General features: G+C 43.4%; 1 protein-coding gene across 1 annotated transcript in view; it reads left to right on the forward strand.

The window, feature by feature from the left end:
- FGD5 (FYVE, RhoGEF and PH domain containing 5) overlaps window positions 1-15,435 on the forward strand; it is a 178,803-nt gene that overhangs the window by 150,939 nt on the left and 12,429 nt on the right. Inside the window, exons 13-14 of the mRNA XM_063121407.1 lie at window positions 9,611-9,694; window positions 11,603-11,682. Coding sequence (XP_062977477.1) covers window positions 9,611-9,694; window positions 11,603-11,682 — 164 coding nt within the window. The remainder of the gene's footprint in view (window positions 1-9,610; window positions 9,695-11,602; window positions 11,683-15,435) is intronic.

Genomic DNA, 15,435 nt, shown 5'->3' on the forward strand with positions numbered 1-15,435 from the left:
TCTATCCTTGCTCTGGTGTTGCAACAGAGGCATTCTTTGGGTGCATGGCGCCCCCTGATTGGTCGCTGTCCTCCCAGGCAGAGGGCAGGTCCAGCAAGCCGAATCGCCACTGAATACCCCGTGCCCTCCCTCTGTGTCAGGATTACCCGCCACCACCCTCAGCAGAGACAGTGCAGGGTTTTGTTTAACGCAGTGTCAACCCAGCGCCACGTAGGCAGCCCCCTAGAGAGTTTGTTATATTGAACATTTACTTATGAGTAAACGTAGAATGGCACTGTAAATCTGCAATCTATACATATGTACTTGGAAGTTACTTGGACTCAGCACAAAGAATTGTGATACCTTCTTTTGTAAAGATAGATATTGATATAGATACACTAGATACTATGCAGGTGTGCCTCATCCCATTGATTTCAGTGTGCTGGCAGGATAAAAGCTTCCATTTTGCTACTATTGTTGGTTTAGCAGGCAGAACTTCCAGGTACCAGAATATTCTTTTGCAATACTATTCTTGGAGGTTCTCTTTCCCCCTTCCTGATGCACTGATGAGGCAGAAGGAAGAGGTATAAACATAGCCCCAGTTTCAATTATGCTTTCCATAAAAGTTGCAGAGATAGAATCACTATTGTTGCTAGAACAAGATGTGCATTGAAATGCGGGTAAATCTACTATTAGAAGGCTACAGAGCAGCCATTTCTAAATGAGACATGAGTTTAGGCTTCTGTCGAAAGTTCTGCTGCTCAGAATAGAACTGGCTGTTCACTGCAGGGGGGAAATAATAATAATCCTTTGGCAGCTGGAGATATTGCAAAAGCTAATTCTTGTGGGGTTTCATAGACACATGAATATACACCAGTGACAGTTCTATCTGCTTCCCTGCTAGAAGTGAATGATGTGGTCAGGCATGTGTATTGTCATGAAAGGCAATCTGGAGTTTGACTGAAAAATAACAATTGGGATTAAAGAAGAAGCAAAACAGCAGGGCCGTGCAGTCGCAGATCAGTGGTGTGTTTTTTTAAAGGTTTCCAGATAATAAACCATAGGAAAATAAAATGCTCGGAAAACCTGTGGATTTTTTCCCAGTTGACCTTGAAGTCATTGATATATCTGGGAGGAATATCACAATCTGGACAGATAATTCTAATCTACATGATGATAAAAAATATGCATGCATGTGATCTCTTGCTGCAGTAGAAGTGGCACCTCCCCTGTGATATTGTTTGGTATGAGACTGAAACATACGTAGATATGTTTACTTGGAAGGAAGTACTCCTAAGTTCAGTAGAACTCAATTCCTTGCAAGTATGTTTAGGCTTGCAATACAAAAGGCATTTCAGCATCCTCAGGTGGCAGAAAGACTATTTACAAAAGAAAAGCCCCACTGAAGGTCCTTACAGGCAACTGTTGTTTTGCTTGCTCACAGTAATTAATTCTTATTTTCCTGAAATAATTATGCAGTTTGAATCTAATGTTCTACATCTGAAATGGGTCTCTGGTCAGGGCCGACAGAGTGTTCCAAAGGTATCATCTGCATGTGTTTGTGCTTGAAGAGTGTAGCAAGTTCAGCAGCTTTTCCTGGCTGTTGCTGAAAAGTAGATATAGCATCTCTGTCAACAGAGATCAGACAGGAAACAGACAGACACCCAGTGAAAACAGAGCAAACATCCTGCCGGGATATACCAGCTTCAACAATACTAGACAATGGCTGTGGCTGTGAACAGGGCCGGCTCTACCATTCTCCAGAGTGAGGCAGCTGCTTCAGGCAGCAGATTTGGGGGTGTCATAAAAAAGTAGCAATTTGTTAGTCATTTAATTTGTTATTGTTGCATTTTTCCTGCCAGGGATAGAGAGAGGTGGGTGGGTGGGTGGTTTTCTGCCTCACAAATAAGTCAATTGGCCTTGGGTACTAAGCACCTTGACTTGGATGGGTGGCAATCCTAATTTGTGACAAATGTTATGAAAGTTACTGATAGTCCAGATCAACTTACTTACAGTGGAATTAATCTTGTAATGGGGAAGGCAAAAAACCTACAGTCTTTGGTAATGTGGTAAAATTACTTCCAAGCCCCATTATCTGGGGACTACTTCTGCTACTATTACTGGGAATGGATGAGTGGAAAAGTCAGCAACTGCAATCCTGGAGCTGCATGGGAGGTCTGCCTTTAGGAGCCTCAGGTTGAACTGGAATCAAAACAAAGGAAATATCACACTCTGCTGGGTTCACCTCTTTGGCCCCACCCCATCAAAGTGCTGATTGGATCAGCAGTCTCCTCCTGGGAAGGAGATGCTGCTGCTGAAGCTGTGCAACTGCTCCCCACCAGCCTTTTTCCCTTTGTGATCGGACTGTCGTGCCTCCACAAATCACAGCTCCTCTTAAGAGGGGAATTGGGCAAGTTAGAAATTGTGTTTCCATTCCTTTTGAACTTCAGTTGTTGTTATTTTTGCACCACTGAAGATAATCATATTTAGAAAAGGCCCTTACTGAAAGCCTGCATAGTGAAGAGCATTGGATTAGGGACTAAGGGGACCTAGGTGTGAATTTCCAATCAGCTGTGAAGTTCATTGGGTGACCTGGGGCCAGACACTATCTCCTAGTAACTTGTGTCCCAGCTATTGTTGGACTGCAACTCCCATTAACCTTAACTAACATAGCTAATGGAGAAGGATGCTGGGAGTAGCAGTCCAACAGCAGCTGCAGAGCTACATATTCCCCATCGCCGTCTTAAGCTAACCTTCCCCGTAGTCTTATTTTCAGGATAAAAGGGTTGGGAAAGATTCATGTACATCCCATTGAGCTCCTTGAAGGACAGAATACATAATAAATAAAATTGTAAGATATGTAAATGAGCTAGATATCTGGAAAGAATGTCTGCTAACAGTCATCAGCATATTTGGGCCAAGTGATGGCATATTTATGGCCCTCATTTTAATTTGCCTGGAAGGTAGATATTAAAAACTCAATGAAACCCGTAAGATTCTGTGGGACACATTAATTATGCTAGAACTACATGGTGCAAAAGAGCATGTGGTTGCAGCCCCATGTTGAGTTCCCCCCTTCCTCCTCCATCACGTCTACGTCAGCCAACATGTTGTTATTACAATGTGGGTTTCCGCACCCTGCCTGCCTGCCTGCCTATCGTTGGTCTGGGTGTGGAAATGTAATCATGCAGGCTCAATGATGTGAATGAGAAGGAGGAGGAAAACATGACATGGGGCTTCACCCTGTATTCTGTTTAATGTATAGCTCTTCCTTGGGGGTGGGGGAGAGTTAAGTCAGAGAGAGGAAAATAGCAGCAGACCAACCAATTCTATTCCAAGTTCTAGGACAGAAGAATCAAATGAAAAAGAAAAATAGCAGGCAGTGCCAGCTCCAGGTTTTTCAGGGCGTGACACTCTCAATGCCCCCCTCCCTCAGTGAGTCCCCCTTCTCATTACCATTGTCACGAGCTGCCATTGCTCCTCATCCTCTCTCTTAGCAGTCCTACCACTTACTTGCTTGACAGATGGAGCAGCAGTGAGTAAGCAGGCAGTGACATCGACAGCTTCTCCTCCTCTACACCAACACCGCCACCTTTGTCTGGGCCAGAATGAGAGGCAGGGGAAACAAGCAGGTTGCAAGGGTGTAGAGGAGGAGCAATTCCAGGGGGGTCCCTTGTCAGAGGGCCCCTGCAGGGATGTGGACCCTTGGCTGGTGCCCAACCATACCTACCCTTGATGCCAGCCCTCGTAGCAAGGCTGCCATACACTGAATGTTTTATGGGGTGAACCGTAGCTCAATAGTGGTGCCCTTGCTTTGCATGTACGAAGCTTCCGCTTCAATTCCCGGCATCTCCAGTCAGAAGGAAGTCAGTAATAGGTGAATGGGAAAGATAATCTACACCAACCAGGATATTGCACTATGAAAGCAGTATATAAAAGGCAGGAGCCATACCAAGCACGATATAGCAGTATGAAAGCGGTATATATGGTCTGTGTCTTATGGGCCCCAACAGTTGTCAGTTCACTTCAATACTGCTTTTTTTTTTTTAATGTTCTCTGTTTTCAACTTTTGTAAACCGCCCAGAGAGCTTCGGCTATGGGGCAGTATATACATTTAATAAATAAATAAATAAAGCAGTAGTGTGGCCTCTGCCTTTTTTATACTGCTTTCATACTGCATTCATAGTGCAATATGCTGCTTGGTGTAGATTAGGCAACAGTCTGGCCTGGTATTATTTTTATTTTTTTATTTTTTTATTTTTTTATTTATTAAATTTATATGCCACCCCATAGCCGAAGCTCTCTGGGCGCTTTACAAAAGTTTAAAACAGTGAACATTAAAAAGTATACAAAATGTAAAACCATCAAAATATAAAAAACAACAGCATAAAACAACAGTATCCATTTAAACAACAACAGTTCTGGCGTCCATTAAAAAACAAATAAACTTAACATGCATTGTTAAATGCCTGGGAGAAGAGAAAAGTCTTGACCTGGCACCGAAAAGATAACAATGTTGGCACCAGGCGAGCCTCATCGGGGAGATCATTCCATAATTGTGGGGGCACCACTGAAAAGACAGCTTTGTATATGTTAAGGCTTTCAAAGAATAAACCCTATTAACTTGAAATACCTGAAGGAAAGGGGGGATTTATTAGCTTTCAGCACAACCGATTAAAGTGGAAGCCAAAAGGAGGGCTCAGCTTTCTGATGCAGTGAAGATTCAGCACAAGGGAGTCATACACAAACACTAGATAACATGAGATTATCAACGTAAAGACCTTGGTCAAGTGGGTGGGCATGATTCAAAGGAAGCGATAGTGCGCTACTGATTGGCCAACATATTATAATGCACGGGTCTGTATGTTGCTCCTGAAACACGATAGCTGACTTTAGTGTAGTGCAAATCCGATACTGTACTCATCCATGCAGTTCTTTTGTGTACACATTCAAACCTGGCATGAATCTTCAGCATTACCATCCCCCTCCTGGCAAGCTGAGCAATGTTAATTTGAATTTCATTGTGGCAAGTCATGGCTAGTGAGGCCTTAGAAGAGATTATAGACACATTTCCTTAAATATAGAGACAAAACAGATGGGAATACCTCTAATGGGCAATTAACAAACACAACCACCATTAATGTTTAATAAAACTGAGGGATACTAATCATGGCTGCCATAGCAACAGCGCACTAAGGTGGCTTCCTTAATCATCACCAACAATATAATGTCTTGGGCTTTGTGGAAATATTTCATAGAAGTAAAATAAGCAGAATTTGTAGCCAAGGGGTACAGCAGTGCATGCTGGGAAGAGCCTGACAATGCCTCACATGAACTAATTTTAGGGTTGGTAGGGTGCCCTTCATTAGCTATCTCTTCTGGGACTTGGAGGGATCTCAAACCATTTGATTGCATTAACAGGCAAAGAAAGGACACAACCTCCCCTGTAATTAAGTAAACTTTGAATATTCAAAGGATGCTACTACCTAATTCTCTTATGTATTTTCTGCACTGGAACCATTTCATTTTTGAGGCTAAATTACTAGCTGCATGAACCAAGAGCATTTTTGTGGCTTGGTAACAAAATTAACTTCTCTTGATGCTCTTCCTGTGGCATTAGTTCCCACAAACCCACATATAATCTTCTGAATAAAAAGAATAACCCAGTGAAATTCATTTCAGGGAACCGTTCTTTAATAGCTGAGGTTTTCCCTCCCATAACCTCACCAGCCCCCAGTTTACAAGGGGCTGTAATGATTCCCCCACCCCCGGGTATGTTCAGCCCTTGTTAAACTGGGATTTATTATGAGATCTCAACAGTGTGGGGGTCACTCTGATGATTAGTTTAATGTAGGCAGGGTGGGTAATTTATGAATCAATAAGTAAATGATACCATAAAAACCTTGCTTGAGAAGCCATTCGTCACTTTGTCATGTGAAAAAACTATTGATGCTTAATAAACTGGAGAAGTAAATACTCTTAAAGGAGATGAAGAGAACACTTTTTTTTTTAGATCTATAGTTTCTGTACTACAATAAGATCTCAAATCTGGCAGATGAAGAATAATCTGTTGGGTGTGTGGTATGGGGTGGGAACTAGTGCTCATGCTTGGATCATTCCAGTTCTATGCAAATGCATTTTCCAGTGTAAAGAGGCAGAGTACATAATTTGCAGGTGGAAGGTAGCTCCAGTAAAATAACTGCAGGAACTGATGTTAAAAAATATCTCTGCCTGTCTGACAACCTAACCACATGCTGTCAGTCAGAGTAAACAGTACTGAATCAGGCAGACTAAGCATTTTTCCCCGTAAGGCAGCTCCTTATATCGCCTTTTGAGGTGGCTGAAGTTTACATTTTCCAGATCCTAATTTACACAGAGTTCTTGTATCATTTATCTCCACGGTGGGCAACTTGTGGCCCTCCAAATGTTTTGGCCTACAACTTCCATCACCATTGGCCATGCTTGCAAAACATCTGGAGGGCTACTAGTTGCTCATTCCTGATTTATCTCTTATGAGGCAGAAGAATGCTTTAGCTCTGTGTGTGTGTTAACAGAGTCTTTCTCCCTTTTTGCCCATATTGGTGCTTAATGGGCTGGAAGAACTCTCTCTCTCCTCCCTCTTTCCTCTCCCTTCGCTTTCTTAGCTACTAACCCACCCACCTGTTTTGCTATTTTTGAAACATTTTCTTCCTCTTTATTTTTAAATGCCATGTAAATTCTTATTTCCTTTATAATAAATTCAATTTTACTTTTGAATTACAATTCTGCGCCTTGGGTTTTTCACCTGCTCGTGTAGCACTTGGGGCCCTACTTACCACACTAATCTCCAGATAATAGTGAGCGCCTTTTTATGCAGGGATTTTACTAAGGTATTCTGGCAGCCCGCTTAAATAGTCAGATAGTGGCATACCTGGGGTTTTTGTATGTTTTGATCCTTTAAATCAATGGTTGGGAACTTCAGGGGCCAAATCCGCCCTTCTAGTGGTCTCAGTCTGGCCCTACAGGGTTCCTCAGATGGCTTTCATCTACAATATGTTAGCATGTTTTGCATTTGGGGCACCAGCCCTTTGGCCTTTGGTTCCATCTACCATAGGAATGGGGCCCCGTGGAGCTTCTCCGAAAATGAATTCGGCCCTTCAGCTGAAAGAGGTTGTTCACTCCTGCTTTAAATAATTATGCAGGTGCTGTTGAGGGGGTAATTTTAGATTGGTAAAAGTCATGAGGATTAGGGTTGAACTCCCTTCATCGAATGACAAAGCCCTGGTTTGCCCTCCCGCCGTCCCCAATGGCAGTGTTGAACTTTTCTTTTCTTTTTTTAAAGTGTAAAACCCATTTATGGATCACCTGCCATCTTGTCTAGAACCTGATAAATCCAGGTGTGAGGTATGGAGCCATAGCTTCACACAATCTCCCCACACCCACACCCACGCATGCACACACTCAAGAAAACACACCCTGCGTTATACTGAGAATAGAATCTATTTCATAACAAGAATTATAATAGGGTTAAGTAAATGTTTTGGAAGTATTGGGTAAAGTACAGTAAAACAAGGCCGCTTAGAAACAATTATGTGGAATGCAGAGGTACAGTCTGTTAAATAGTGAGATCCAAAACTGAGAAATATACAAGTAATTATATAAGACTAGAAATAGCAGTTCAGGACTCCAGCTGATAATGATTTCACTGGTCAGTGAGAGGGCTGGTCAACTACCATATTTACATAAAGATGTGGACTGCAGTCCTAAACGTGCTGGCTGGGGAGTAAATCCCACTGAACTCAACAGGACAATATGCCTCAGACTGCATGCTCAGATTGGCAGTCAGGAGCATAAATAGTGCATGGAAGATTCCTGATGTACATAGTTGATAATGAAGGTGTTGATTCCCTTGCTAATTGTGACTGTTACCTTTTGAAAAATCTGGAAGCATTCAGTATTCCGAACTAGAGGAGCAAAGAGATCTCCAAAGCTGTGGGGAGTTCTCAAAAAGTGGAGCCCGGCAAAAGTAATACTTACTTACTTATTTATTTATTTATTTATTTATTACATTTCTATACCGCCCAATAGAAGGAGCTCTCTGGGCGGTTCACAAAAATTAAAACCATTCATAATATAAAACAACAGTATAAAACCATAATATAAAACCTTGTTGCTCTACAATACTTTGCAGTGTTAGCAAAGGCCTGGCTCATGCCGTATTCCCCAGGGATTAAATGAAAGATTGGATTTGTACAGTTTGTTTGTTTGTTTGTTTTAAAATCAGGCTTAGTTAGGCCCTGCAGTGCTTTGTTAGCACTCTAGGAGAAAACGCAGCTACTGAAGACAATTTTAAAAGGTTAAAAGAAATGTTAGCAACACTCTCAGAATCCAACAGGCAGGATTATGGGGTTGACACTAGTGCCGCTATGCTGTTTACATCAACTGCTAGCTGGGAGAAGACTCCCCAAATCGTTGAAGTGTTTGGAATGTTGCATTTTCCCACCAGTTAAACCCCCTCCTGGAGGAAAGATGTCTGGATCCCACACGGCCAATAACAGCTAATAAGAACTGTCATAATTGCTCTACTAGTCAACAGACCCAGCTTCATGCAGGTTGGAATAACTATACTTTGATACAGCAAAGCCTTCAAGCAAACTTACATAGCTGTCAGAGTTGGGCATATTGTGCCCTCCCCTTCTGAGTGAAGCTTTGCCCTCTGGCACTCTTAGGCCTGGTCCCTGCCATGGGGCAGTCCCGTAGCCCCCTGAGAGAGAGGGGTCTATCCACTCCATTCTTCTGGCAGGGAGTTATTTGTATGGAGTTATAACTCTGTTATAACTCCATACAAATTTCTCCTGGCTTCAACTGGCATTTATTTATTTATTTATTTATTTATTTATTTATTTATTTATTACGTTCATATTCTGCCTCTTTTCCTCTTGCAAGGAATCCCCTCTCTGTCCTCACAATAACTGTGTGAAGTAGTTTAAGCTGAGAATCAGTGTCTGCCCAAGGCCACCCAGTGATCTTCATGACCTGAGTGGGAACTAGAATGTGGATCACCTGAATTCCACTGTATGGACTGCAAAGCTATTTGTTGGCTAGGAAAGTCTGTCTTGGTGGTTGAGGCTGTTACTGTAGGCTTCAACCACATGGACATACAAATATTAATTAAAATTAAATATTGCATTTTAAGACAAAATAATCCTGACATGCACACTTCTACAGTCCTTATAGTATGCCTGCCAAGTTCCAGGTGTGTAGGTTTCATGGACTTGGTAATATGGTGCTGATGGACAGATATAAACACATCCTCTTTTATTATTATAGATATATTGATAATGTGGAAACGCTCTTAGTACATTGGCATGTGGCCCACTAGCAGCAGGTATATCGACGTTTGATGAACATGGGCTAGGTTACAAGCTAGCCTGGTAGTGAAGCAGTAACTTAGCCACCCCATCACATGCCCATCTCTGCCCAAATTCACCCAACCAACGTTCTTAACACTGCAGTTTGGTCTGTACAAAATTTGGGATCAGATTGTTCTTCAGTAACATTCCAGATAGTAATCCTTGTACTGGACCCAGAAGGCCCGTGAGACTTATAAGGTGTGCTGCAAGTAATTGATTTTGCTTTTCTCTTCACACAGATGAATGACGTTCTGCTGTATACATATCCCCAGAAGGATGGCAAATATCGGCTGAAGAACACCTTGGCTGTGTCTGGCATGAGGGTGAAGTTAATCTCCTCTCTGTTGCTTAGTGCTACATTTAATTCATCTGGAAGCTCTTTGGTCTCATTGGTTGGAAGGAAAGGGGACATTTTATCTCCAAATTACCCTTCTTCGTTATGGGAGGAAAATGGGGCAGGGAGAAATATAAAGCACAGGAGTTTAAAACAAGCTTGGAAGCATTGAGCAAGCATATAAATGAAAGCCTAATGAGGCTGCTTGCAAGGAAGTTGGGCATGAATCATGTAAATCAAATTAAGATGTCATATCCCAGCCTTCCCCAACTTGGTGCCCTCCCAATGTGTCCCAACCAGGATGGCCAATATCAACTGAGATTACAGGACTGAACATTAGGAACCTGGTGAAATTCCCTCTTCATCATGGTGTGTTAAAGCTGCAGGAGCTATACTAGAGTGACCAGATTTAAGAGAGGGCAGGGCACTTGCAACTTTAACTGTTGTGATGAAGAGGAAAATTCACCAGGTGTTAAGTATATACAAATGACACCTGCAGAAATTCCTTTTCAGTACAACTGTTAAAGATACAGGAGCCCTGTTCTCCTTTTCATATGGTCACCCTAACTAAGGCATGTGTCACCATGGCCAGGTCCGGCATTTCTAAGAGCTGTTCAACAATGGAACCAGTAGAAAGACAGTTTCAGAAAGACTCCTTTCTGAACCTGCAGAGAGAGGTCTTCAAGCAGAGGCTGGAAGCCATCTGTTGAGGATTCTCTCTCTCTCTCTCTCTCTCTCTCTCTCTCTGGATTTCCTGCATGTGTGTTGGTCTAGATGGTCTACAAGACCGTCTCCAACTCAACAATTCTATGACAAAACAGGTTCTAGCCCCCAAATGCTTATGCAACAGTATATGTATTGGTCTTCCAGGTGCTACAGGATTCATTGCTGGTTTTGCTACAATAGACTTAATATAGTTGGTCTTGCAGAATATGCATTTCAGGCCTTCTTTACATTTTGCTGTGGTGATGCAGTTTCTCCCACATCACCCCCAGCAAAGTATAAAAACATCCACCAATGTGTTTGAACTTCCTCACATGTTTACATGGTGTGCAAGCAGTATCCATCTCCTTGGGAACACCATTACATCTATATTACGTAAGCACCTTAGGAAACCCAAATGTGTTGGTGGACATTTGAAGAAGTTCTTTGGAGTGGCTGCTGAAGCCACCACATTTCTGCAAGTACATGAAAAAGAGGGATGAAAGTGGAGCAGAGGAAGCTACCTTATACTGAGTCAGACCATTGGTTTATTTATTTATTATTTATTTACAACATTTGCATACCACTTCACATCTAAACAGCCTCGTGTGGCGCAGAGCGGTAAAGCAGCAGTTTCTGCAGCTGAAACTCTCCCCACGGCCTGAGTTCGATCCCAGCGGAAGCTGGTTTCAGGCAGCCGGCTCGGGTCGACTCAGCCTTCCATCCTCCCGAGGTCGGTAAAATGAGTACCCAGTGAGCTGGGGGAAAGGTAATAACGGCCGGGGAAGGCAACGGCAAACCACCCCGCTATAAGGCCTGCCAAGAAAACGTCAGCGAAAGCTGGCATCCCTCCAAGAGACAGTAATGACTCAGTGCTTGCATGAGAGGTTCCTTTCCTTTCCCACACATCTAAACAGTTTCCGGAGCAATGAACAACAAGAGATAAATTTATAAAAAGAATAAAACATGATATTAAGATTATTCTTTGTGCTAACAAAACCCAGTATTGTCGACACTGATTGGCAGCAGTTCTCTAGGGTTTCAAGCAAGAATTTTTCCAGCCCTACCTGGAGATGTCAGGGATTGAACTTGGAGCAGAGCAGCTGCTCCACCAGTGAGCTATGCCCCCCCCTCCCTGAGTCTTTGCATGGTTCCGTTTCCTTCCTTCCTTCACACAAATGTCATTTGTTTTTAGGTTAGTCGTCCAGTGACAGAAAAAGCCCAAAATGTCCTGAAGATTGAATATGCTGAAAATTGCCTAACTCTATCGGCAAGGTAGGCACTATCATACCACTCTTCTTTTTTTAATTATTATTATTGAATCTCTCGACCAGAGCAGTTGGTCTCCAAGACCTAATTGGCTGCTTACTATATTTAAACTCCATTAACAACCATAGCGTTGTGACAGATAATGGCCCGAGTGTTTGACTATAAAGAAGACATTCATTTTAAATGTATAGCACGGAAGACACAACTCTCACAATGTTTCTAATGAGCCAAAGGCACTTTGGATCATCTCAGGCAGAGAGGGAAGCGCAGAAAATCTATTTCTAATAGACTCCTGGTCTGTTCCTTGCTCTTTCGTAACGTTTTCCCTGTCACGCTTTGCCTGCTTCATTTCTTACAATGTCACTTGTCATGCCATGTCCTTGAGGTAACCGGAGGGCTAATGAAAAGTCATAATTAGCCAATTCTGCACAGTAGGTTTAAAGGCATTTTATAGCACTTGAATGACGGAAGAAAGATTAAAAACTTTACTGATAATGTAATGGGGTCTCTGTTTACAAGGAACCTTCCTAATGAATTAGCAGCCGCCACAACTAGGACGTGCATTGAGATCACAGGCTTGATGGCAGAATGAATCGGATCTTGCTGGTGTTAACTGCACATTAGTCAAAGTGGTTTCTCCTAGTTTTGACCAGCCTGCACATCCTTGCAGTGTCTGTGTAGTTGCTCGTCAGCTAGGGTCCATGGGGCAGCATCAGTAACCATTGTGAGATCACAGGGGTATACGGGCCATAGGAGGGAGTCTCCTCTATCTAACTCCTTTCTGAACCTGCAGAGATAAAGAATCAACATTGGGCAGTTCAGCTCTGCAGTATTGGTGAAGGTCCCCCATTTTGGAAGCAAAATACTTGTGCCCCACAAAATTCCCATACTTGCTTCAGGCCCAGGGTTATGCATATGTGCTGCCCTCACATGCTGCCAGGAGAAAATCTTCTAGCAGCAGAGAACAGTGCGCTGGTGTAAACATTAGCCTGTCGGGTCCTGGCATTCAATGGCTGAAGGCACGGCCATTCTCTTCCCTTTGGCCCAGCACGAGAACCTGCAACGGGGTTTGAGGCTGAAGTGGGAGAGAGCTTGCTCTGCCCTTCCACTCTTCAGCACTGAACCAACCTGGACTAAACCTGCTGGTGTGTGTTCATTCCTCAACTCCTGCGATGGGCTGAGTGGGAGGGATAGCAAACTCACACACCCTTCTATCTAGAGCCAGGTGTAGGGGCTGGGCAAGAGGATAAGGGGGTGGTTCATCAGCACTGCATCCGAGAGTTCTCAGGATGCCGTGTCAATTTCTCCAGGGGCCAAGAATAATTGTGGGGGGTGGGGGTGGGGGGAAGTAAGGCATCTCCCTTCTTTCTGTGCTCTCCCTCTGTTCTTTCTCTCCCACCCCCTGCACCCTTCCCGGGTGTATTCCTGGAGAATCTTGTATGTTTTAGGGTGGATTCCTGCATTGAGCAGGGGGTTGGCCTTGTAGGTCCCTTCCAACTCTGCTATTCTATGATTCTATGTGATGAAAGGCAGGGCGAAGAGTACTTGGAATTGATCTTTCAGGTGCTTTAAGGAGCTCCCAGACCATGTTCTTCTCTCTGACACAGTGGATGCTTCTAGATGTGGCTTTTGTTTGTGCCCCATTTTCCCACCGCTGCTTCTGTCTCTTTTCTTTCCACAAAACAAGAGGATAAGACTGAATACCTGCACAATGTCTTTTCTTGGGAGCTGTCAGTCTAGAAATACCCAGCCTCTTCCATTTCTCCGGAGGCACAAGGGACACCTCAGCAGCAGCATCTGCTGCTACCTACCTCGTCGTGATGCTGCATTTCGTAGCGGAGGTGGAGCCCACTTCTACTGAACCTGCTTAATCTGGACAACCTATTTCCACCCTCCTTTCCTTCAGTGAAAGTACTACTCTGCTTAAACGTGGGTAAAGAGTTGATCTGCATCAACCTTCCCCAAACCAGCACCTTCCAGATGCATTGGACTACAACTCCAAGCATCCCCAGCCAGTATAGGAGGTTGTTGGGAGTTGTAGATCAACATTTCTGGAGGGTGCTAGGTTGCAGAAGGCTGATCTACCTGTTACAAAAACCATAGGGTGGCTGCTGAGAACCACAGCTGTAGGTTCAGCCTCCCTCCCCTGCCACATGTATTATTTATTTATTTATTTATTTATTTATTTATTTATTTATTGCATTTCTATGCCGCCCAATAGCCGAAGCTCTCTGGGCGGTGTATTACAATGTACCTCTTATTGTCCTGATGCCATTGCACTGTGCAGTTCTCCATCCCTGCTGAGAAGCATTGGTTGCTGCTAGTGAGGAAGCAAACAGTAGAATGATGTTAGTACACAGGGAAAGTTGCATTGTACATGATGGAGGGACAGGTGAAAGAACTGAATCTGGGGCAGTTCTAATGGGAAGCTCTTGTGTTTCTTGTAAAACGGTGTTCTTGTCTATGTATGTCCTGTATCCTGAACCATTATTGTACACTGGACTGCTCTGTTGTCTGTCACTTGCCACTGTTGCATTGTGACACAACAAGAAATTAAAATTCCGACAAGCGCTTGGTTACATGATTTAGCAGAACGATCAGCAGCAGCAACCTAGAGAATTCTCATGAAGACGAAAAGGGCAAGGAACATCGTAATCAAACACTCAGAAGGAAACTGAGAAAAGACCGGAAGAGTTTTAATGGAAAGATCTTAGGAATGCACAGGCTAAGCCCATTAGAAGCAGCTTCTAGGAAATGAGCTGGCCCCTGGGTATGCCCTATAGGCCAAGCCCATAGGATAATCATCTGTAGACAGAGCTGGTTCACCCTCTCATCTTTGTTCTTTAGCTAGCTGGCAGTAGAACTGGCTCTTTTCAGAATGCAAATGAGAGCTTTTGTGCTTTGTCTGTCCATCACATACATAATCGCAACCCGGCTGTGCCTCTGGAACAACAGGACTTTAGATAGTCTAGCAAGAGGTTATTCAGTAAAATATCTTCAGGCTGCTCTGGAAGTCTGCTGTAACATGGAGATCTGTAACAGGTTCCTCTTCATGGTTATTTTCCATGCTGTGCTAATATCTCCTGCTGCCTGCTGCGCTGTGTAGTGGCAATCTGGTTCTGTGTTTCCAGCTAGCCTGTACACATTGTAAAAGTAATAAAAATCACAATGAGGGATCAAAAAGCTATCGCAAGACTAGACATCCGATGCCTTATGCAGGCGTTCTGAACGTTCCGGCCTGTGTATCCAGGGCTGTTCAAAAACTCCATCCTAAAAACTGTGCGGCCTTCTTTCTCCCCACAATGAAGTATCTGCACAGAAGAGAACAGTGTCAATTAACAAAGCAGTAGCCACGCGTTTTCTCTACCCTTGAGGCTAAGAAACAGCAAAGCCAGAGGTTGTTCTATTGCTTAAGGCAGCCTTTCCCAACTTTGTGCCCTCCAGATGTTTTGTACTGCAACTATCAGCATTCCTGACCATTGGCCATGCTGGCTGGGGCTGATGGGATTTAGAGTTCAAAAACGCCTGGTGGGCACCAGGTTGGGGAAGGCTGACTTAAGCAATATAACAATCTTTGGTTCTTCTAGAAGCAGTTTGATGGAGCAGAGGAAAGGATCTGCTGGAGTTCAGGATTTTGTTGGCATATAATCCCCAATCAGTTCTTCTGACTAAACTTACTTTTAAACACACCATTGTTCCATAGGTCATTTCTCAAAGCCAACCTAGAACACATGGAATACTTTGTACTGTTATGGCAGG

Source organism: Elgaria multicarinata, chromosome 3 (genome assembly GCF_023053635.1).
Source record: "Elgaria multicarinata webbii isolate HBS135686 ecotype San Diego chromosome 3, rElgMul1.1.pri, whole genome shotgun sequence".
Classification (NCBI taxonomy): Eukaryota; Metazoa; Chordata; class Lepidosauria; order Squamata; family Anguidae; genus Elgaria; species Elgaria multicarinata.